The sequence below is a fragment of the Mixophyes fleayi genome, chromosome 7, assembly GCF_038048845.1.
Source record: "Mixophyes fleayi isolate aMixFle1 chromosome 7, aMixFle1.hap1, whole genome shotgun sequence".
NCBI classification, from domain to species: Eukaryota; Metazoa; Chordata; class Amphibia; order Anura; family Limnodynastidae; genus Mixophyes; species Mixophyes fleayi.
This window is the reverse complement of record NC_134408.1, coordinates 114,492,365-114,517,850: the sequence shown is the minus strand read 5'-3', so window position 1 is coordinate 114,517,850 and position 25,486 is coordinate 114,492,365. Positions and strand designations below refer to the sequence as shown.

At 46.8% G+C, this 25,486-nt stretch overlaps 1 protein-coding gene across 1 annotated transcript; it reads left to right on the top strand.

Annotated features, from left to right (window-relative positions):
• Positions 1-13,242: 13,242 nt before the first annotated feature.
• Positions 13,243-15,054, top strand: ARL4C (ARF like GTPase 4C). The gene has a single exon (XM_075180418.1). It carries the CDS (start codon positions 13,613-13,615, stop codon positions 14,192-14,194), a length of 582 nt encoding a protein of 193 aa, XP_075036519.1. The 5' UTR covers positions 13,243-13,612; the 3' UTR covers positions 14,195-15,054.
• The last annotated feature ends 10,432 nt before the right edge of the window (positions 15,055-25,486 follow it).

Genomic DNA, 25,486 nt, shown 5'->3' with positions numbered 1-25,486 from the left:
ATCAGTCCCTGTCCCATTGGAGCTTACAGTCTATGTTCCCTAACATACACACACACCAAGAGAGACTAAGGGCAATTTAATAGCAGCCAATTAACCTACCAGTATGTTTTTGGAGTGTGGGAGGAAGCCGGAGCACCTGGAGGAAACCCACACAAACACGGGGATAACATACAAACGCCACACAGATAAGGTCATGGTTGGAAATCGAACTCATGACCTCAGTGCTGCGAGGCAGAAGTGCTAACCACTAAGCCACCGTGCTGCCTCCAAGACGTGCCCACACCAGGTCCCAAGATTCCTCTTTGTGGCCCTGATTGCAACTTGTTACTGATCTTTCCCTAACCAGACTTTCACCCCTACAATACATTTTGAACATAGAATGACTAGACTAATTTTCCACACCAAATGTTCTTCTATTTCCCAACTCATCCCTTCTGTTCTGCCCAATATTTGCGACTGTCATCCACACTCATTACCTGCACCTATTCCTAGTTATATTGTTTTTGGGCTGCACACACTCTGTGGATGCCCTCCTACATACAAGAGGACTTTCCACAAGCCTCCAAACCTTCCAGCTATAGGTGTTAGTAGACATTTGTAGGCCCATGCAAAATATTGTAAGGGCTCCCATGTACCACCTATGGGTGTAAGAAACACATATATAAATGGGACTATCACAGGTGAGATGGTGTCTCCTCGCTGTAGGGCCCCATAGAAGCTGCTCCACCTGCTACTATACTAGTATACTAGTTAAGACATTGCTTGAAGCATTCCATGAAAACTCACATTCCTAAAACACCTTCTAAAACTCCCTAGAATACTCTACCTGATTACCACTCCTCCACACGTCACAAAACTCTTTTTAGTGCATGCCTATTGGGCAGCACAGTGGCTAAGTGGTTAGCACGTCTGCCTCTCAGCACTGCAGTCATGAGTTCCATTCCCAACCATGGCCTTATCTGTGGGGAGTTCATATGTTCTCCCTGGGTTTGCGTGGGTTTCCTCCAGGTGCTCCAGTTTCCTCCCACACTACAAAAACATACTAAGTAGGTTATATTGGCTGCTATCAAAATTCACCCTAGTCTCTCTGTCTGTCTGTGTGTGTATGTTAGAGAATTTAGACTGTAAGCTCCAATGCAGCAGGGACTGATGTGAATGAGTTCTCTGTACAGCGCTGTGGAATCAGTGGCGCTATATAAATAAATGGTGATGATGATGGATACAGACATTTATTGAATGTATGTTTTGAGTCCATTTTTATTTTCAATTATAAGTGGCAGATTTAGGGGTCTATTTATCAAGACCCTATGATATGGAAGATTTCCTATTGCAACGATAGAAACCCTGTGATAATAAAGTTGATCAATAAAAGAGGAATATAGTTCCAAATCCATATGATCTGTTCCCAGATCCGGCTCCCTATTTTGCAAGCATGCAACATTTTCAGCTAACCCTAAAACATCTCCTAAATCTGGCCCTACGTTTTTATTGTCCCTGCAAGCAAGTGGATTGTTAGGTGTTAATAAACAATAGAACAACTGCTACCTAAAAAGTAAAAAATAGCACTAAATATTTATGTATAATATTATTTTTGTTTAATTCCATCGCATACAAACTATAGAAATTATTTTTGCAATAAAGACTTTTCATACACTTTGCGTAGTTAATGTGAATATATGTACTATTTAGTATTTATGTTTCCTATGTAAATTAAATACCAATGCTGCTTGGAGGATAAATAGTTCTACCAGGCACTCATACTCACTATGATTTGGACTCTGGTACCGCTGAGGATTAATCACGCTAGACTGGGCTTTTATTTTGTGAGGTAAGATTCGTGATCAGGCCGTTTAGGGACACTGGTATATGGCATACTGGATAAAGGGCAACATCCCTCGGTGTTCAGGTAAATGGAGGAGAAAAGAGAAGCAGCTTCTCTACACAGTATTGTACACACATAGATTATACAGTAAATGGACACTTAAGGAGCAGAAACAATACCTACTTCACAAAGGTAGGGTCACATCAATTCTGGGAATGGAAAGCTATGGTACTTGCAAACCCATGTCAGCAACCGAAATGGATGGGTAAGGTACTCGCAGACCCATTCTGGCACCAGAAATGGATGGGTAAGGTACTCGCTGACCCATTACGGCAACGGGAATGGATGGGTAACGTACTCGCACACTCATTCCGGCACCTGGAATGGATGGGTAAGGTACTCGCAGAACCATTCCGGCAGCCGGAATGGATGGGTAAGGTACTCGCAGACCCATTTCGGCACCAGGAATGATGGATTAGGTACTCGCAGACCCATTCCGGCACCTGGAATGCATAGCTATGGTACTCGCAGACCTATTCCAGGACACGGAATGGATAGGTAAGGTACTCGCTGACCCATTACGGGAATGGATGGGTAAGGTACGTGCACACCCATTCCGGCACCCGTAATGGATGGGTAAGGTACTCGCTGACCCATTCCGGCACCGGGAATGGATGGGTAAGGTACTCACAGACCCATTCCGACACCCAGAATGGATAGCTATGGTACTCGCTGACCCATTCTGGCCCCCGAAATGGATGGGTAAGGTACTCGCAGACCCATTTCGGCACCCGAAATGGATCGGTAAGGCACTCGCAGACCCATTCCCGCACCCAAAATGGATGGGTAAGGTACTGACAGACCCATTCCGGCACCCAAAATGGATGGGTAAGGTACTCGCAGACCCATTCCGGCACCCGGAATGGATAGCTATGGTACTCGAAGACCCGTTCCGTCACATGGAATGGATAGCTATGTTACTTGCAGAACCATTCTGGCACCTGAAACGGATAGCTATGGTACTCGCAGACCCATTACGGCACCCGGAATGGATAGCTATGGTACTCGCAGACCCATTCCGGCACCCGAAATGGATGGATAAGGTACTCGCAGACCCATTCCGGCACCCAAAATGGATAGCTATGGTACTCGCAGACCTATTCCGGCACCAGGAATGATGGATAAGGTACTCGCAGACCCATTCCAGCACCCGGAATGGATAGCTATGGTAGTCGCAGACCTATTCCGGCACCAGGAATGATGGATAAGGTACTCGCAGACCCATTCCAGCACCCGGAATGGATAGCTATGGTACTCGCAGACCTATTCCGGCACCCGAAATGGATGGGTAAGGTACTCGCAGACCCATTCCGGCACCCGCAATGGATGGGTAAGGTACTCGAAGACCCGTTCCGTAACACGGAATGGATAGCAAGTCACACGGAATGGTTTTGCAAGTAAAATATTACTTGCAGAACCATTCTGGCACCTGAAACATATAGTTATGGTACTCGCAGACCCATTCCGGCACCCGGAATGGATAGCTATGGTACTCGCAGACCTATTCCGGCACCCGGAATGGATGGGTAAGGTACTCGCCGACCCATTCCGGCACCCAAAATGGATGGATAAGGTACTCGCAGACCCATTCCAGCACCCGGAATGGATAGCTATGGTACTCGCAGACCTATTCCGGCACCAGGAATGATTGATAAGGTACTCGCAGACCCATTCCGGCACCCGGCATGGATAGCTATGGTACTCGCAGACCTATTCCGGCACACGGAATTGATGGGTAAGGTATTCGCTGACCCATTCCTGAACACGCAATGGATAGCTATGTTACTTGCAGAACCATTCCGGCACCCGAAATAGATAGGCAATGTACTCGCAGACCCATTTCGGCACGCGGAATGAATAACTATGGTACTCGCAGACCCATTCCGGCATCCGGAATGAATGGATAATGTACTCGCAGACCCAATCCGGCATCCGGAATGGATAGCTATGGTACTCGCAGACCCATTCTGGCACCCGAAATGGATGGGTAAGGTACTCGCAGACCCATTCCGGCACCCGAAATAGATGGGTAAGGTACTCGCAGACCCATTCCGGCACCCGGAAGGGATGGGTAAGGTACTCGCAGACCCATTCCGGCACCCGGAATGGATAGTTATGGTACTGGCAGACCTATTCCGGAACACGCAATGGATGGGTAAGGTACTCGAAGACCTGTTCCGTCACACGGAATGGATAGCTATGTTACTTGCAGAACCATTCTGGCACCTGAAACGGATAGCTATGGCACTCGCAGACCCATTCCGGCACCCGGAATGGATAGCTATGGTGCTCGCAGACCTATTCCGGCAACAGGAATGATGGATAAGGTACTCGCAGACCCATTCCGCCACCCGGCATGGATAGCTATGGTACTCGCAGACCTATTCCGGCACACGGAATGGATGGGTAAGGTATTCGCTGACCCATTACAGTAATGGATGGGTAAGGTACGTGCACACCCATGCCGGCACCTGTAATGGATGAGCAAAGTACTTGCAGACCCATTCCGGCACCGGGAATGGATGGGTAAGGTACTCGCAGACCCATTCCTGAACACGCAATGGATAGCTTTGTTACTTGCAGAACCATTCCGGCACCCGGAATGGATAGGCAATGTACTCGCAGACCCATTCCGGCACGCGGAATGGATAACTATGGTACTCGCAGACCCATTCCGGAACACGCAATGGATGGGTAAGGTACACGAAGACCCATTCCGTCACACGGAATGGATAGCTATGTTACTTGCAGAACCATTCTGGCACCTGAAACGGATAGCTATGGCACTCGCAGACCCATTCCGGCACTCGGAATGGATAGCTATGGTACTCGCAGACCCATTCCGGCACCCGGAATGGATGGGTAAGTTACTCGCAGACCCATCCGGCACCCAAAATGGATGGGTAAGGTACTGGCAGACCCATTGCGGCACCCGGAATGGATGGGTAATGTACTCGCAGACCCATTCCGGCACCCGGAATGGATAGCTATGGTACTCGCAGACCCATTCCGGAACATGCAATGGATGGGTAAGGTACACGCAGACCCATTCCGTCACACGGAATGGATAGCTATGTTACTTGCAGAACCATTCTGGCACCTGAAACGATTAGCTATGGTACTCGCAGACCCATTCCGGCACTCGGAATGGATAGCTATGGTACTCGCAGACCCATTCCGGCACTCGGAATGGATGGATAATGTTCTCGCAGACCCATTCCGGCACCCGGAATTGATGGACAATGTACTCGCAGACCCATTCCGGCACCCGAAATGGATAGCTATGGTACTCGCAGACCCATTCCGGCACCCGAAATGGATGGGTAAGTTACTCGCAGACCCATCCGGCACCCAAAATGAATGGGTAAGGTACTGGCAGACCCATTCCGGCACCCGGAATGGATGGGTAATGTACTCGCAGACCCATTACGGAACACGCAATGGATAGCTATGTTACTTGCAGAACCATTCTGGCACCTGAAACGGATAGCTATGGTACTCGCAGAAACATTCCGGCACTCGGAATGGATAGCTATGGTACTCGCAGACCCATTACGGAACACGCAATGGATAGCTATGTTACTTGCAGAACCATTCTGGCACCTGAAACGGATAGCTATGGTACTCGCAGACACATTCCGGCACTCGGAATGGATAGCTATGGTACTCGCAGACCCATTCTGGCACCCGGAATGGATGGATAATGTACTCGCAGACCCATTCCGGCACCCTGAATGGATAGGCAATGTACTCGCAAACCCATTCCGGCACCCAGAATTGATGGGCAATGTACTCGCAGACCCATTCCGGCACCCGGAATTGATGGGCAATGTACTCGCAGACCCATTCCGGCACCCGTAATTGATGGGCAATGTACTCCCAGACCCATTCCGGCACCCGGAATTGATGGGCAATGTACTCGCAGACCCATTCCGGCACCCAAAATGGATGGGTAAGGTACTGGCAGACCCATTCCGGCCCCCGGAATGGATAGGTAAGGTACTCGCAGACCTATTCCGGCACCTAAGATCGATAGCTATGGTACTCGCAGACCCATTCCGGAACACGCAATGGATAGCTATGTTACTTGCAGAACCATTCTGGCACCTGAAACGGATAGCTATGGTACTCGCAGACACATTCCGGCACTCGGAATGGATAGCTATGGTACTCGCATACCCATTACGGAACACGCAATGGATAGCTATGTTACTTGCAGAACCATTCTGGCACCTGAAACGGATAGCTATGGTACTCGCAGACACATTCCGGCACTCGGAATGGATAGCTATGGTACTCGCAGACCCATTCTGGCACCCGGAATGGATGGATAATGTACTCGCAGACCCATTCCGGCACCCAAAATGGATGGATAAGGTACTCGCAGACCCATTCCGGCACCCAAAATGGATGGATATGGTACTCGCAGACCTATTCCGGCACCAGGAATGATTGATAAGGTACTCGCAGACCCATTCCGGCACCCGGCATGGATAGCTATGGTACTCGCAGACCTATTCCGGCACACGGAATTGATGGGTAAGGTATTCGCTGACCCATTACAGTAATGGATGGGTAAGGTACGTGCACACCCATGCCGGCACCTGTAATGGATGAGCAAAGTACTTGCAGACCCATTCCGGCACCGGGAATGGATGGGTAAGGTACTCGCAGACCCATTCCTGAACACGCAAAGGATAGCTTTGTTACTTGCAGAACCATTCCGGCACCCGGAATGGATAGGCAATGTACTCGCAGACCCATTCCGGCACGCGGAATGGATAACTATGGTACTCACAGACCCATTCCGGAACACGCAATGGATGGGTAAGATATACGAAGACCCATTCCGTCACACGGAATGGATAGCTATGTTACTTGCAGAACCATTCTGGCACCTGAAACGGATAGCTATGGCACTCGCAGACCCATTCCGGCACTCGGAATGGATAGCTATGGTACTCGCAGACCCATTCCGGCACCCGGAATGGATGGGTAAGTTACTCGCAGACCCATCCGGCACCCAAAATGGATCGGTAAGGTACTGGCAGACCCATTGCGGCACCCGGAATGGATGGGTAATGTACTCGCAGACCCATTCCGGCACCCGGAATGGATAGCTATGGTACTCGCAGACCCATTCCGGAACACGCAATGGATGGGTAAGGTACACGCAGACCCATTCCGTCACACGGAATTGATGGGCAATGTACTCACAGACCCATTCCGGCACCCGAAATGGATGGGTAAGTTACTCGCAGACCCATCCGGCACCCAAAATGGATGGGTAAGGTACTGGCAGACCCATTCCGGCACCCGGAATGGATGGGTAATGTACTCGCAGACCCATTACGGAACACGCAATGGATAGCTATGTTACTTGCAGAACCATTCTGGCACCTGGTACTCGCAGACACATTCCGGCACTCGGAATGGATAGCTATGGTACTCGCAGACCCATTACGGAACACGCAATGGATAGCTATGTTACATGCAGAACCATTCTGGCACCTGAAACGGATAGCTATGGTACTCACAGACACATTCCGGCACTCGGAATGGATAGCTATGGTACTCGCAGACCCATTCTGGCACCCGGAATGGATGGATAATGTACTCGCAGACCCATTCCGGCACCCTGAATGGATAGGCAATGTACTCGCAAACCCATTCCGGCACCCAGAATTGATGGGCAATGTACTCGCAGACCCATTCCGGCACCCGGAATTGATGGGCAATGTACTCGCAGACCCATTCCGGCACCCGTAATTGATGGGCAATGTACTCCCAGACCCATTCCGGCACCCGGAATTGATGGGCAATGTACTCGCAGACCCATTCCGGCACCCGGAATGGATAGCAATGGTACTCGCAGACCCATTCCGGCACCCAAAATGGATGGGTAAGGTACTGGCAGACCCATTCCGGCCCCCGGAATGGATAGGTAAGGTACTCGCAGACCTATTCCGGCACCTAAGATCGATAGCTATGGTACTCGCAGACCCATTCCGGAACACGCAATGGATAGCTATGTTACTTGCAGAACCATTCTGGCACCTGAAACGGATAGCTATGGTACTCGCAGACACATTCCGGCACTCGGAATGGATAGCTATGGTACTCGCAGACCCATTCTGGCACCCGGAATGGATGGATAATGTACTTGCAGACCCATTCCGGCACCCTGAATGGATAGGCAACGTACTCGCAAACCCATTCCGGCACCCAGAATTGATGGGCAATGTACTCGCAGACCCATTCCGGCACCCGGAATTGATGGGCAATGTACTCGCAGACCCATTCCGGCACCCGTAATTGATGGGCAATGTACTCCCAGACCCATTCCGGCACCCGGAATTGATGGGCAATGTACTCGCAGACCCATTCCGGCACCCAGAATGGATAGCAATGGTACTCGCAGACCCATTCCGGCACCCAAAATGGATGGGTAAGGTACTGGCAGACCCATTCCGGCCCCCGGAATGGAGAGGTAAGGTACTCGCAGACCTATTCCGGCACCTAAGATCGATAGCTATGGTACTCGCAGACCCATTCCGGAACACGCAATGGATAGCTATGTTACTTGCAGAACCATTCTGGCACCTGAAACGGATAGCTATGGTACTCGCAGACCCATTCCGGCACCCAAAATGGATGGATAAGGTACTCGCAGACCCATTCCAGCACCCGGAATGGATAGCTATGGTACTCGCAGACCTATTCCGGCACCAGGAATGATTGATAAGGTACTCGCAGACCCATTCCGGCACCCGGCATGGATAGCTATGGTACTCGCAGACCTATTCCGGCACACGGAATTGATGGGTAAGGTATTCGCTGACCCATTACAGTAATGGATGGGTAAGGTACGTGCACACCCATGCCGGCACCTGTAATGGATGAGCAAAGTACTTGCAGACCCATACCGGCACCGGGAATGGATGGGTAAGGTACTCGCAGACCCATTCCTGAACACGCAATGGATAGCTTTGTTACTTGCAGAACCATTCCGGCACCCGGAATGGATAGGCAATGTACTCGCAGACCCATTCCGGCACGCGGAATGGATAACTATGGTACTCACAGACCCATTCCGGAACACGCAATGGATGGGTAAGATATACGAAGACCCATTCCGTCACACGGAATGGATAGCTATGTTACTTGCAGAACCATTCTGGCACCTGAAACGGATAGCTATGGCACTCGCAGACCCATTCCGGCACTCGGAATGGATAGCTATGGTACTCGCAGACCCATTCCGGCACCCCGAATGGATGGGTAAGTTACTCGCAGACCCATCCGGCACCCAAAATGGATGGGTAAGGTACTGGCAGACCCATTGCGGCACCCGGAATGGATGGGTAATGTACTCGCAGACCCATTCCGGCACCCGGAATGGATAGCTATGGTACTCGCAGACCCATTCCGGAACACGCAATGGATGGGTAAGGTACACGCAGACCCATTCCGTCACACGGAATGGATAGCTATGTTACTTGCAGAACCATTCTGGCACCTGAAACGATTAGCTATGGTACTCGCAGACCCATTCCGGCACTCGGAATGGATAGCTATGGTACTCGCAGACCCATTCCGGCACTCGGAGTGGATGGATAATGTTCTCGCAGACCCATTCCGGCACCCGGAATTGATGGGCAATGTACTCGCAGACCCATTCCGGCACCCGAAATGGATGGGTAAGTTACTCGCAGACCCATCCGGCACCCAAAATGGATGGGTAAGGTACTGGCAGACCCATTCCGGCACCCGGAATGGATGGGTAATGTACTCGCAGACCCATTACGGAACACGCAATGGATAGCTATGTTACTTGCAGAACCATTCTGGCACCTGGTACTCGCAGACACATTCCGGCACTCGGAATGGATAGCTATGGTACTCGCAGACCCATTACGGAACACGCAATGGATAGCTATGTTACTTGCAGAACCATTCTGGCACCTGAAACGGATAGCTATGGTACTCACAGACACATTCCGGCACTCGGAATGGATAGCTATGGTACTCGCAGACCCATTCTGGCACCCGGAATGGATGGATAATGTACTCGCAGACCCATTCTGGCACCCGGAATGGATGGATAATGTACTCGCAGACCCATTCCGGCACCCTGAATGGATAGGCAATGTACTCGCAAACCCATTCCGGCACCCAGAATTGATGGGCAATGTACTCGCAGACCCATTCCGGCACCCGGAATTGATGGGCAATGTACTCGCAGACCCATTCCGGCACCCGTAATTGATGGGCAATGTACTCCCAGACCCATTCCGGCACCCGGAATTGATGGGCAATGTACTCGCAGACCCATTCCGGCACCCGGAATGGATAGCAATGGTACTCGCAGACCCATTCCGGCACCCAAAATGGATGGGTAAGGTACTGGCAGACCCATTCCGGCCCCCGGAATGGATAGGTAAGGTACTCGCAGACCTTTTCCGGCACCTAAGATCGATAGCTATGGTACTCGCAGACCCATTCCGGAACACGCAATGGATAGCTATGTTACTTGCAGAACCATTCTGGCACCTGAAACGGATAGCTATGGTACTCGCAGACCCATTCCGGCACCCTGAATGGATAGGCAACGTACTCGCAAACCCATTCCGGCACCCAGAATTGATGGGCAATGTACTCGCAGACCCATTCCGGCACCCGGAATTGATGGGCAATGTACTCGCAGACCCATTCCGGCACCCGTAATTGATGGGCAATGTACTCCCAGACCCATTCCGGCACCCGGAATTGATGGGCAATGTACTCGCAGACCCATTCCGGCACCCAGAATGGATAGCAATGGTACTCGCAGACCCATTCCGGCACCCAAAATGGATGGGTAAGGTACTGGCTGACCCATTCCGGCCCCCGGAATGGAGAGGTAAGGTACTCGCAGACCTATTCCGGCACCTAAGATCGATAGCTATGGTACTCGCAGACCCATTCCGGAACACGCAATGGATAGCTATGTTACTTGCAGAACCATTCTGGCACCTGAAACGGATAGCTATGGTACTCGCAGACACATTCCGGCACTCGGAATGGATAGCTATGGTACTCGCAGACCCATTCTGGCACCCGGAATGGATGGATAATGTACTCGCAGACCCATTTCGGCACCCTGAATGGATAGGCAATGTACTCGCAAACCCATTCCGGCACCCAGAATTGATGGGCAATGTACTCGCAGACCCATTCCGGCACCCGGAATTGATGGGCAATGTACTCGCAGACCCATTCCGGCACCCGTAATTGATGGGCAATGTACTCCCAGACCCATTCCGGCACCCGGAATTGATGGGCAATGTACTCGCAGACCCATTCCGGCACCCGGAATGGATAGCAATGGTACTCGCAGACCCATTCCGGCACCCAAAATGGATGGGTAAGGTACTGGCAGACCCATTCCGGCCCCCGGAATGGATAGGTAAGGTACTCGCAGACCTTTTCCGGCACCTAAGATCGATAGCTATGGTACTCGCAGACCCATTCCGGAACACGCAATGGATAGCTATGTTACTTGCAGAACCATTCTGGCACCTGAAACGGATAGCTATGGTACTCGCAGACCCATTCCGGCACCCTGAATGGATAGGCAACGTACTCGCAAACCCATTCCGGCACCCAGAATTGATGGGCAATGTACTCGCAGACCCATTCCGGCACCCGGAATTGATGGGCAATGTACTCGCAGACCCATTCCGGCACCCGTAATTGATGGGCAATGTACTCCCAGACCCATTCCGGCACCCGGAATTGATGGGCAATGTACTCGCAGACCCATTCCGGCACCCAGAATGGATAGCAATGGTACTCGCAGACCCATTCCGGCACCCAAAATGGATGGGTAAGGTACTGGCTGACCCATTCCGGCCCCCGGAATGGAGAGGTAAGGTACTCGCAGACCTATTCCGGCACCTAAGATCGATAGCTATGGTACTCGCAGACCCATTCCGGAACACGCAATGGATAGCTATGTTACTTGCAGAACCATTCTGGCACCTGAAACGGATAGCTATGGTACTCGCAGACACATTCCGGCACTCGGAATGGATAGCTATGGTACTCGCAGACCCATTCTGGCACCCGGAATGGATGGATAATGTACTCGCAGACCCATTCCGGCACCCTGAATGGATAGGCAATGTACTCGCAAACCCATTCCGGCACCCAGAATTGATGGGCAATGTACTCACAGACCCATTCCGGCACCCGGAATTGATGGGCAATGTACTCGCAGACCCATTCCGGCACCCGTAATTGATGGGCAATGTACTCCCAGACCCATTCCGGCACCCGGAATTGATGGGCAATGTACTCGCAGACCCATTCCGGCACCCGGAATGGATAGCAATGGTACTCGCAGACCCATTCCGGCACCCAAAATGGATGGGTAAGGTACTGGCAGACCCATTCCGGCCCCCGGAATGGATAGGTAAGGAACTCGCAGACCTATTCCGGCACCTAAGATCGATAGCTATGGTACTCGCAGACCCATTCCGGAACACGCAATGGATAGCTATGTTACTTGCAGAACCATTCTGGCACCTGAAACGGATAGCTATGGTACTCGCAGACACATTCCGGCACCCGAAATGGATGGGTAATGTACTCGCATAACCATTTCGGCACCCTGAATAAATGGGTAAGATATTCGCAGGCCCATTCCGGACCCCGAAATTGATGGGCAATGTACTCGCAGACCCATTCCGGCACCCGGAATGGATAGGTAAAGTACTCACAGACCCATTCCGGCACCTGGAAACGATGGGTAAGGTACTCGCAGACCCATTCCGGCACCCGGAAGAATGGATGGGTAAGGTACTCGCAGGCTGAACTGATAACTAGAATATATAGCTACGATATACAGAAATACATATACACATAATAAATATAGAACTCAAGACACCAGCAGAGGGCGCTGCAGGGAGCTATATCATTCTGGCGTTCCGGCATTCCGGCAGTTCCGATTTTCACCCATACCCTAAAACCTGTATATACTAGAGAGTGAGACATACTTTGTAATATTATGTATGCAGGGAAAGCATGCATATTCTCATAGATTGTCCCTCGTGTTTTTCTTAATTGACAGCTCCCAATATCCTTTATCCATACCTTTGAGCACAGTAGCAATTAGCAATATATTTCAATATTCTAAATGTTCAAACAAAGCACATTGGTACTTTATCTAATTTATACAATAATGGCTCAGATGATCATCACAATTGATATCTCACTTTTCTGTTGTAATGCCGTTGCCCTTTTAAGAACCCCCTCCTTCCTCTGCTGGCCTGGCTGAGGGGTGTGAGTGGGGAGGAGATTGATGGCTAGGGATGCAGATTCATTATCATGTGAAGGGCTGTAGGAGGGAGAGGTAAAGAGGAGAAAGAACAGACACGAGGAGGAGGGGGCTCTTCTGGATGTGGATGACATCCCCTCCACTTACCCAGGGGATCCCGCAGTATACACGCACCCTGGATGACCAGTGCTGGGGTCCACAGGATAGCCCTTGCTTGGTGCAGCTGGCAGACATGCACCTTGGGTGAGGCTGCTGGGGCTTGTTAGGCAGGGCACTCGCCTACCGAGGAGAGATAACAATGACTGCTGCCACAGTGCAATCTCTCAGGGCATGCATTGGCTGAGGAACCCAACAGGGCACCAAACGCAGGTCATTTTTTTTATTCTGCTGCCGTGTTTGAGCCTGTAGACATGGGGAACATTTCCTCCAACATATCCTCGTTCCAGTCCCTACACATTGTCATGCTTGGCCTGGACTCAGCCGGGAAGACCACTGTTCTATATCGGCTCAAGTTCAATGAGTTTGTAAACACTGTGCCCACCATTGGTTTCAACACTGAGAGGATACGACTAAGCAACGGGGCAGCAAAAGGCATCAGCTGCCACTTCTGGGATGTGGGGGGCCAGGAGAAGCTGCGCCCCCTCTGGAAGTCATACAGTCGCTGCACGGACGGGATTATCTATGTAGTGGACTCTGTGGATTCAGACCGGTTGGAGGAGGCCAAGACAGAACTGCACAAAGTGACTAAGTTTGCGGAAAACCAAGGGACCCCACTTTTGGTGATCGCCAACAAGCAGGACCTGCCCAAGTCGCTGTCAGTGGCCGAGATTGAGAGACAGCTGGCATTGCAAGAACTGAGCCCATCTACCCCATACCATGTCCAGCCGTCCTGTGCAATAATTGGAGAGGGGCTGACTGAAGGTATGGACAAACTGTATGAGATGATTCTCAAGAGAAGGAAGACCCTCAAGCAAAAGAAAAAGCAGCGATAACACTGGACTATGTAACATGCCAACCAAAGATGCCCACTTTTTATCTGTCCACGTATTGCTGGCCAGGGAGTTCCTGCCGTGGGCTTGGTATTTATAGGCATTTATAGTCGTTTCTTGAGAACCTACAGAGAACAAACTCCTTGCACTGTGTGACAAGGGGACTCCGTTTACCCGGGGCAGGGCAGGACCTTGCCATTTAACCCCGTCCATGCTGAAGGCAAAAGCTGTGTCATTGCAGAGCAATACCTGGCCAAACCCTCCAGAGCCACAACGGGGTAAATTAAATTACCGATATTAACCCAGAGATGGTGTATGAAAGTGAATGGAATCAAAGACCTAACATAGGGCCAGGTGACAAGTGCCCTCTTGGAGGGTGGCCCGCAGATCTCGGGTGATAGACATGTTTCAATTTGTATAATTTATCCTCCCACCAAAAATAATGAAACTTGAAGTTTTTAGTGTACAGTGTTGCCATTACTGTGGACATGTCCTATCACTGCCCTCTGTGGGGTGCTGAGTCTGCAGAGGGGTGTCTTTCCTGTCTGATTTCAGTCTCTGACAGCTGTGCCTGGTGTTCATTTTCCTTCCTTCCTACTCTGCACTGTTTCCCTGCTCTCTCCCTCATTCATATCCAACAGGTTTCAAATGTTACATGAATTTTGTGGTACATTTCTGTGATTCAGTCTCACAATGAATGGGGTTAATATGTGGGGTGGGAACTACGCTGGTATCATCTTGTGCCCATTTCTACTGCATGAGATTAATATGAGAGTCTGCTAGAACTGCTTGTTTAGTCTTGTCTGTTCTAGCCTCCATATTATTTGCACTCCTTACTAAAAATGATTGTTGAAATTTAATAACTCCCTTGTTTGCCTGTTTTGTTTTGGTTGTGTCTCTTCATTCATGGTGGGCGATCTCACGTGTTTCATTTTGGGGGAAAGGCGCTAAAAAAAGGAGTGTTACATTGTCCTTAAAATATCATGCATATTAGTGATGTACGCGCTCTCGTTGGGTGTGCGAAGGTCTCGCTAGCTATGGCTGTCTATTGTACATTTCTTGTCATTAATGCTACAATGTGGATCCACCTTTAGAGATGGAGTATAGTTGATTGGGACATAATGCGTTTTACATTTTTTTTTATATCATTTGCTATTCATGGCTGATCTAAAGGGATGGATATCTTCCATAACATTGCACACAATGAACAATTAAACTTGTCATGATGTACCATTCATGGCAATACACTGTACTCCATCTGTACATACACATAAGGATGTAAACAGGTGATAGCTGATAAGGATATATGTAAGAATATTAAATAGAAGCCTTCAACTCATCTCATCTAAAAACTGAAATTACACCCAACACAATATATCACTGTAAGAGGCCTAGCATAGAGCTGCACATTTCGGTAAACAGATCTTTGGTCTGAACCTGTGTATCTCTCTTGAGCTTGGTAATCTTCTCTTACTGCATGCGGGCTCAGCCCATCTTGGGTGGTGTACAGTTTGCCCAGTGCTTTCTTGCGTCTAGACGCAGCTCGGTGGTCTGTCTGCAGCAGACAGACTTTGCTTGGCCTGGCTGTCTTAGTCATATCTCCTTTATCTTCATGTGTTAAGACTTCTGCCCCTGTCCTACAGCCTTAGGTGCAGCTGTGTTTATGCTTTAGGTGATAAATAAATGTTTTATTTATCAAATTGAAAATAAACCACTGTGTGGACAACTGCACTGTTTCTTGATATCAAAGCTGCTAGCTAATCCTACAATGGGTCAGTTTTTCTAAGGTTTGACTTGTATAAATTCGTATTATCTAATTGCTGCCCAAGGAAGACTGGGAAAAGTCATTCATATTTGTGCCAGTTTCATTTCAATTTATATAAATTATATGGGAGGGAAGCATGATTGTTTTTGTTTTTTAAAAAAACCAAACAATTTTATTTGCAGCCTATATGCGCAGATGTAGAAAGAAATTGATATTTAAATAATTTTTGCAGTTTTGTTATATCCATTCATATCACATAGTAATCTAGGAGTTTCACAATACTCTATTGGAAACTAAACCCATTGTTCTGCGAAAACCCTAGAAATGGTTTAAAACAGCATAGAAGTGCTCTTTAAATAGCATTATGAAGGCAGCATTTACATGTTCTGGAATAGGGATCATTAATCCATGTGGGGACAGCATCCCCAGTTCACGTCTCATTTGTATTGAATGCTGGAATGGGTAATGGCTGCTTCATGCTTTTTGTTGCATTAATAATCCATCCAGCGTTCTCCATAAACAGTGCGTACTGTGTACCATAGGGATCAATGATCTGAGGACATAACATGCGGCTGAACAGAACATAGGTGCATAAAAAAGTCTGTGTATAGACAGCCTTATGAATTATTTACATGATGTCATCCTGATTGATCCTACATTGGATCTACGTTCAATACAATGTGTTCCATGGAGCAGAAAGTATGTGTGATAGAGCATGATACAGGGATCATTGAGCGCTATTAGGAATGCACGGGACATTCCTATGGACATCCGTAGCAATGCAGGGAGAATGCAGAAAGGAACATTGATGCAACTTGTGTTTAGTCTATTGCGGTCAATGTTCCACCTTACGTTGCCACAAACATTAATATGCTCCACTTCGGGATAAAAAAGACCTATCTGAGAAAGAATCAAGGTGGAGTGATATAAACAAGGTGTAGAGCTGCCGATAGTATGCATACAGGCATACATGTCAACTAACTTCACCCAGTACAGCATGTTTATTTCATGTGTCCAGCTCTTTATCTGGCTGACCAGGTCCTGGTCTACTTAGGCTCATACTTGTCTACTCTCCTGAAATGTCTGGGAGACTTCAGAGCATGCCTTTCTCCCTGCATTCTGCCCAATTTCTAGTGAAGTGGGCAGAATGGGGGCCTGCGTGGTGCTACAAATCGCTGACATGATGATGCAATCATAGCATTGTTTTGTGTGGGTGGGGCCAAAATGAAGCGATTCTATTCGCCACACAGTTTAGATCAGTGGTGTGCCAGCTATGGTTCAGGATCGCAGAATTTGTTCTTAGGGTCACTTAATTGTCAGCTATGCAATAAATTATGTTGGGAATCGCTGCTTTTGGGGCCCCAGATTATTGGCACAATAACATTGGCTTCCAAAAAAGGTTGCACATCTCTGACTTGCCAGGAACGTAGTATTCTGTATTCTGTTGCTGCGATAAATCTAGTTTAAAACCCAATTTCTGAAAAAGATGTCTTTACTGGTTGATGGCGGTCAGAGTACTCACCGGGACAACAAGGAGCCTCTGTACATATGTAAGCTGGCATTACCGGTTCACATATGCACAATGGTACTTGAAGCCGGAGTTGGGCTTCCAGTACCACTTTCGTTAAAAATACAAAAAAAGTATTAAAAAATAGAATAAAAAACGTTTCTATGTCTACTTTCTGACACCGTCTCAGCTTGCTGCTATTTTTCTTCTGTATTTTTATGTTTTTTTAGATTGATATGTGCTGAATGCCTCTGGCTTTAGGGAGCGGCTTCAGGTAAAGAAGATGGGTTAAACAGCTAAATAAACAGAGCACTACCATTTCCTGAAACCAGTGTTTAGCATGATCTACTGGGTAGGCAGGTTTAATGTACTATTAAATAAGCAAATAGCAATTCATGTTAGGCCAACAACTTTTGCAATCTAGTTAAAAACAAAATGACTGCATGTAATATGGATTAGGGGCCTATCGATGAACTTCCGCATTTTCAAGTTTCGAGGCTATTTTTTTATTAGAGGATCTCTGAAATCTGCTGCGGTCCCAGCTTCTTTAATTGCAAATACAGTACCCATAGGTGTCTATAGGGACTGCGATGTTGCCCTATTTATCGGAACTTGACCCTGAAAGCTAACGCCATCGGAAGATGGTGTTGGCCGTTATATCCTATGAGAAGAGCACCGCAGGAGAGGGATCTTCACCTCCCGACAGGCTTTGTGCACCCCCCCCCCAATTGCAAATTCAGCTAGGCCATAGGAATCTATTAGTAAAGTGATTGCAATCGCGATCACTTTACTATAGCTTATTCACCAGGACAAACTCCTATCGGAGCCGTTGTCCCAGCTGATCAATTTTAATAAATTGCCACATTAATTCGTTTTTTATCATCGCGATTAGAAATGATAAGTAGCGCGAGCAATTTGTGATTGGTCATGAATAGACCTCTCCTTATTTATAAGAGCTTGTGCAACTATTCGAAGAGTTAAAATAAGTGGTTAGCACTTCTGCCTCACAGTGCTGGGGTCATGAGTTCAATTCCCGACCATGGCCTTATCTGTGAGAGTTTGTATGTTCTCCCTGTGTTTGCGTGGGTTTCCTCCGGGTGCTCCGGTTTCCTCCCACACTCCAAAAACATACTAGTAGGTTAATTGGCTGCTATTAAAATTGACCCTAGTCTCTTTCTGTCTGTGTGTGTGTGTTAGGGAATTTAGGCTGTAAGCTCCAATGGAGCAGGGACTGATGTGAATGAGTTCTCTGTACAGCGCTGCGGAATCAGTGGCGATGTATAAATAAATGGTGATGATGATGATGATGAAGGGCAGAGATGGAATAAATTTAGCAGCTCCTGATTGGGATGGTGTAAAGAACCTGGAAATAAGGTTAATTAAGCACTGGAGTGGAAGCCCCCTGCAGCTTTGTTCCAGGAAATTACACGGCACAGGGAGGGAGCCAATAGCCACTTGAAAATTGAACATTTGTAGAACAATCTCAGGAACCCTAATTACTAGTTCTCATCCCTGTGGGAGAGTTCTCCAGATGTGCAGATACAGGAACATGTGGTATTTACATTCAATAAATCAGACATCATCTGTAGGAAGTGAGAGGAATGGGGCTTAGCCTCATGTGAGTAATGTCAGGTTTGATAATTGTGAACTTGTGACACTGGGCAATTTCATTGACTTCCCTCAGGCACCAATTGTTACCCAGTAAGCAGATCTGCAAAGCTGGAATAAACACTATGAGGCCATTGAGTGATATGCCTTAGACAGCAAATATGATTATTACCCACTGCTGCGGAGTTGTGTGGCGCCACATAAATAAATGATAATAATGATGGCGGTAGCTGCGTTATTATGAGCAGAGAGAGGATCACTGGCATTGTGAGGCTGTTTTCGTTGCCGTACATTATTATAATGCATGTTTCATACTGTGCGCGGAGTATTTACAGCTTGTGAAGTGGTTAGTGATGGATGCAGTGAGAGGAGAATTGTCATCTTGCTTTTTCTTTAGTGCAGCAGGTGGATGGAAGCATTGATGGAATATAATAGGTGATGGAATATAATATGTCTGTGATGAATATAGTTGTGCACTGAATTCACAGGGTGAAGGATTTTCTTATTATGGATGTATGATGCAATTGGCTACTATGGTCTGTACTTAAAATACATTAAAGTAATACACAAAAACATATCACCTTTCACTGAGCATAAACATCCGGCATTAAATGTTGGTTTCAATTGTCAATTGTTGGTTAAGTAAAAACAGGAAATACAAGTGATATTGTTCAATGACAAAATAATTGATCAGGTGTGTAATACAGATTACATATGTATGTTTAACCAGTGATGATCAGTCTACATACATGCATGAAATACACATGCTATATTGCACTGGTATGATTTCCTACTATCCAGGCATCTGCACTAATCCTAGTTATTTCAGATGTGTCTGGTTGTAAAGAGTTGACCATCAGTGATATCTAGCTCTACCCTTACACAGTTCATACTCCGGGTCTTATATGTGGGGCGCAGCAGTTGTCTGTATGATAAGAAGCTCTGAGCTGCCGGCTTTGTAGTGTTTGGAGGGGAGTTCCCTGCTCTGCACTGACTACAAATCATTCTGCAGCACTTGAAGAACGTCCAGGCAGAGGAGACAGCAGCAGAATGATAATGAGGGAAGGATGGAGAGACCAGCACTGGAACTCTCTCCCACGCAGCACACAGGATACCCGCTTCCACTGTAAGAGGTTTGGCTCGCAGGCAGCGATGGCTTTATCCCTTGTGCTGGGTGTATATTTAGGTGGAGTGGTAATCTTTTAATTCAGCTGTTGGTGGAAAAATAGCGTGACTCCTCTTTGCTGCTTCCAGGGCAGCCCGATTTGTCATTTTTGCCTATTTATAAGTCCTTAAAATCACCAGTGCCTTGTTGTTGGGACAAATGGGTGTTCACTCTGCATTAGTACATATTAAAATATGTCTGATTTATTATCATGGTGACTGTCACCATTTTTGTTTTATTTTGATTTAACCTAGTATGGCACATATGTGAGTTAGTATATATACTTTATCATGCAATGAGTTATAGAAAACATACATCTACACAAAGTATATCTGATTATAAAATGATTTACACTGAAGGAATGATACTAATGCAGCGTTGTTTAGCCTGAAAGAGACGGTTGGCGCCTGAGTTTGTGGCACAAATAGCAGCTTGGAAGGTCAATAGTTTGTAGTATGATTACTAAGTGCTTTGGGGCATATTCAATTAGGTCCGGTGCTCGCGATTACATGCGGCTGCACATGTCCCGTTACCACAACACTGCGGATTTCCGTGCGCACCCCATAGGGTTGCAAAGGGACATCTGCGATGTTGTGGTACCATATTGTCACTTTACACGCTCAGCCGCACGTAATCGCGAGCGCCGGGCGTCATTGAATATGCCCCTTTGAGTCTGTGGGCGTATGAAAATACCTGCATCATACCCATACCTACCTATGTGTTTTGATATGTTTGCTGTAATGCATTGAAACACAGACACTAGTTGAATGCATTTACAATATTGTGTGCTGACGCATTTAACATTTTATCAGGCTTAATGCCTTTTAGCATGCAAGAAAAGTGCACAAAAGCTTCACGGGTGGGTATGGATACTTAAGCTGACGAAACAAAGGTCAGTCCTGGTGCTCAAGATCCCTCTTCCAATATGGGTGACCAAATTGAACAGAACCATATTTTTGTTTCAAGGGCCAAGTGTCTGGACCACATGGGGACCTCTTGGTGTGGTTGATAGATGGCCACACACAACCTAACAGAGGTTACCTACTGACCACTCAATCCAACTGATTTTGATCATCATCATCACCGGTTATTTATATAGCGCCACAAATTCTGCAGTGCTGTACAGAGAACTCATTCATATCGGTCCCTGTCCCATTGGAGCTTACAGTCTAAGTTCCCTAACACACACACATAGAATAGTGTCAATTTGATAGCAGCCAATTAACCTACTAGTATGTTTTTGGAGTTACCTGCTGACCACATGAATCCAACTGATTTTAATTGGATCATTGTTGTATATTGAACTTATTTTGAGACTATACAGTTTATCGATATTATTACATGTGTTGCCTGCAATACCTAAAGTAGTTGTTCATTCAAATGTTTCTGTTTATGTTTATATCCTCCAATTGATAAGATGATTTGTGAGCATTTTTATAAATTATTAGAGATGTTAGAGCGCCGGCTACTATCTTTTCATACTGAACTATCCAGGTCACAAGCAGACTGTTTAGGATAAAAGTAATATATGCTTATTTTTCTACCAGGCAGCAACAGAAAAGTTAATAACAATTCATTTTCAATAAAAAAAAATCTGTTTGGAGTTCTCTTAAAGTTAATCTATCATTAGACCTAAGAAATTCATACTTTTGAATCACTATAACGAAAGTATTTATTATGCTGTTCACCTGTTATTTTGTGCACTGTGATTGCAGAACCTTCCCCTTTAACTGAAATAAACAGACATAATGGAGTCCTGTAGAGGCCCAATTTGGCCATCACTGCCATGGTTCTACCCTTAGGTCATGTGATTCACGTTCCAAATAGAAGCCTTTCTGCCCAATATCCTTTCTTGTCTGAAAGGATATAAAAGTTATTGCTACTTTGCAGGCCTGTCTTTAAAGAACTATACTTGCAGAGACATGTGTAAATTGATTAATAAATCAAAGAATAGATGTGGATATAAATAGACTTAAAGACTAAAAACTGTGTGAAGTCAAGTATGAGTCAAAAAAAAGCAAATAAGTACTGTATTAATAGTATGGGGTCTATTTATCATTGGTGGGTAATGGGCGGCAGTAAGAATAATTTGTATTGCTGCTTTCCTCAGCGATACAAAATGTACTGCCGCTGGAATTTATCAAGCCAGGGCTCATTGGCAAACACTGGGGAAACCTCCTCCCAAACTAACTAAAAATTCCTTCACCAGCAGCCTAATGCTGCCAGCGAATGGAAGCTCTGACCACTGTGTGGCTATTGAGCATGTGCCGCTAAAGAGGCACACCCAGCGTTGGATGAGGAGCGGATTCTCCAGCGGTGATGGGAGTTCTATGGACTCCATTAAAAAGGTAAGTTAAGGCCATCTTGAGATGGTGTTAGTTTTTAAAGGCTGGCGGTGAAATTGGTTCACGTTGCAGACCCCATAGAATTCTATGGAGACTGCAGTGACCAGCGTTGAACAGATTAAGCAAAATCGCTGATTTCTCCTGCTTTAACCCCTTGATAAGTTAAAAGAAGAGCTGGGATGGCCATTATCTGGCTCAAGTATAAATAAAAAAATTAAATTAAGAGAACAGGGAAAGGTTCCAAAACCAGCAAAGTAGTGAAATTGTTATATGTTTGAGTTACTGGACTTCTAATTAGTTCTAAAAGTTTGTAGTAGCAGCTGTTGCATGAGGAAACTTGATTGGGGACATCGTCACTAAAACCGCCAGAAAGCAAATGTTGGTAAATAGACAGGTTTATTTCCATGAAGTCATCAACGATAAACAAGCAGCACCTGATGTACAGGTTCCATTAAATCTAGATTACAAGTTGATCTAATATGAAAAGGCATCTTGTAGCACTGACAGATATGACAAAATGACATCTTTTTTAAGATTGCTATGATGCAGAATTGTAAGCTGACTCATTTCAGTCTCAGAGATGCTCCTTCTAGGAATCGTTAGCAGGAAAAACTGTGTTTATGAAAAAAAAATTCTACCACAGTCACAGTTTTTCTTCAATATCAGAAGTTCTGATCTGCTCCTTAAATGTTTACACATGCCAACTCTCCCGAAATGTCCAGGAGACTCCCAAATTCGGGTTTGTCTCCCTAAATCCCAGGAGAGCTGTCAACTCTCCTGCATCTGCCCACCTCAGAGCCGGCACGGAGGGGTGTATGGGAGGAGGGGCGGGGCTTAGTGAATCTCATCATTTGGCACCGCCCCAAGTGACATGCCTGCTTTGGGTCTTTTTACCTCTGTAAAAGGACCCAAACCAGGCATTTACGTCACTGGGGGTGGGGCCAAAAATTACATGATTTGTGTAGCTCCGCCCCCTCCCAACTTTCCCCCACACCCTCTTCAGTGATCTCCCAGAGGGAGTCAGGTAAAAGTAGGCACGTATGCTTTACATTGATTTGAGACTTTAACTTGAAGATCTTTTATATAATATATATAAAGGAGAGTTCCAGTCACAGGAAAAGCTGTCGATATACACACAAAAATATTACATATGATATGTGTCTTTTTCTACTTTGCTAAATTCACTGTGCCTCTTCTATGCTGACTCCATGTTCTTCTACAGCCATTGCCCTGGAGATATTTTCAGATATTGCCCCTCTAGCATCACCATTATCTGCAGCTAAGTGAATGGTTTACAAAATACATCAACATGATTTATTATTTATAAAGTATTTTACCAGGAAGAAATTGAGAGTCATCTCTTGCTGTGTCCTGGATGCAACAAAAAGCATCACTCTATAATGGTGAGTATGAACAATACTTGCTTACTCCCCCGGACTATTTGGGAGACTCACAAATTTCAGGTGGGAACGACAGGGGGCCTTAATGACGCGATTTACGGTGAATCGATTACGGGATCTCGGAGGGGAGTTAAATAAAATTGACAAGTATGGTTAATGATAAGTTAATAATATACTTAAAGAAGTGATATATTTATGACTAACTAAATTTGTACAGCATCTCTTTTTTCTATCCTTGAGCAATATCAACTATTGCTTAGGTAAGTTGCTTCAGGTTCTTGCAGTCCTACAATGCCTGGCCTCAAATGCTTGGCATTGGCTGCAGACTGCAGAGATATTAACCTGGGAGGTTGGCAATTAGGCATCTCTTGCCATCAGGGGTGGGCTGGGCAGGGGGGCATATGCCCCCCCGGGCGGGACAATTGAAATCTATTTTGGGTGGCCTGTTGGTGAATGCGGCACAGGCCACATAGGCAGGCCAGGCATAGGCGCCTACTTCGCATATTACTTAATACGGCCGCGTCATTTATTAATAGAATATTGAACTACAAGCTGAATAGTATGAATGATGCGGCCACATTGAACAATATGCTATGTGGCCGCCTATGCATAGACTGTCTACACCGCTCTGATAAAAGTGCTACAGGGCTCCACCAACTCCCCCTGTAGCACCATATTACTGTGCTTCGTTCCCTCCTCCTTCCGCCACTGACTGTCGGGCGTGACATCACAATCACGTCCTGATGCTGTCAGAGGAGCAGCTGAGAAGAAAAGCAGAACACTGAAGAAAAGAAGGTCATAAGAAGGTAAGTAGAATAGAATGGTGTGATGATTGGAGAACAGTATACTAAGGGGCACAGTGTGATGAGGGGCACTGTGTGAAGAAGGGGAGCAGTGTGATGAAGAGGGAACAGTTTGATGAAGGGGAACAGTGTGATGGAGGGCACTGTGTGAAGAAGGGGAGCATTGTGATGGAGGGGAACAGTGTAATGAGGGTCACAGTGTGATGTAGAGTGACAGTGTGATGAGGGCAGAGTGTGATGCAGGGGGACAGCGTGATGCAGGGCACAGTGTGATGCAGGGGGACTGTGATGAGGGGGCGCAGTGTGATGAAGGGGAACAGTTTGATGAAGGGGAACAGTGTGATGAAGGGCACTGTGTGAAGAAGGGGAGCATTGTGATGGAGGGGGAACAGTGCAATGAGGGTCACAGTGTGATGTAGAGTGACAGTGTGATGAGGGCAGAGTGTGATGCAGGGGGACAGAGTGATGCAGGGGGACTGTGATGAGGGGGCGCAGTGTGATGAAGGGGAACAGTTTGATGATGGGGAACAGTGTGATGAGGGAATAGTGCGATGAAGGGGGCAGCAGTCTGATGAAGGGGGAACAGTGTAATGATGGGACAGACATATCTGTTATTTGTTGATCTTATTGTTGTGATTTTATAGCTATATAGTGTTATATATATATATACCCCATTATTTTCAGCCAGGTATGTAAAAAAAT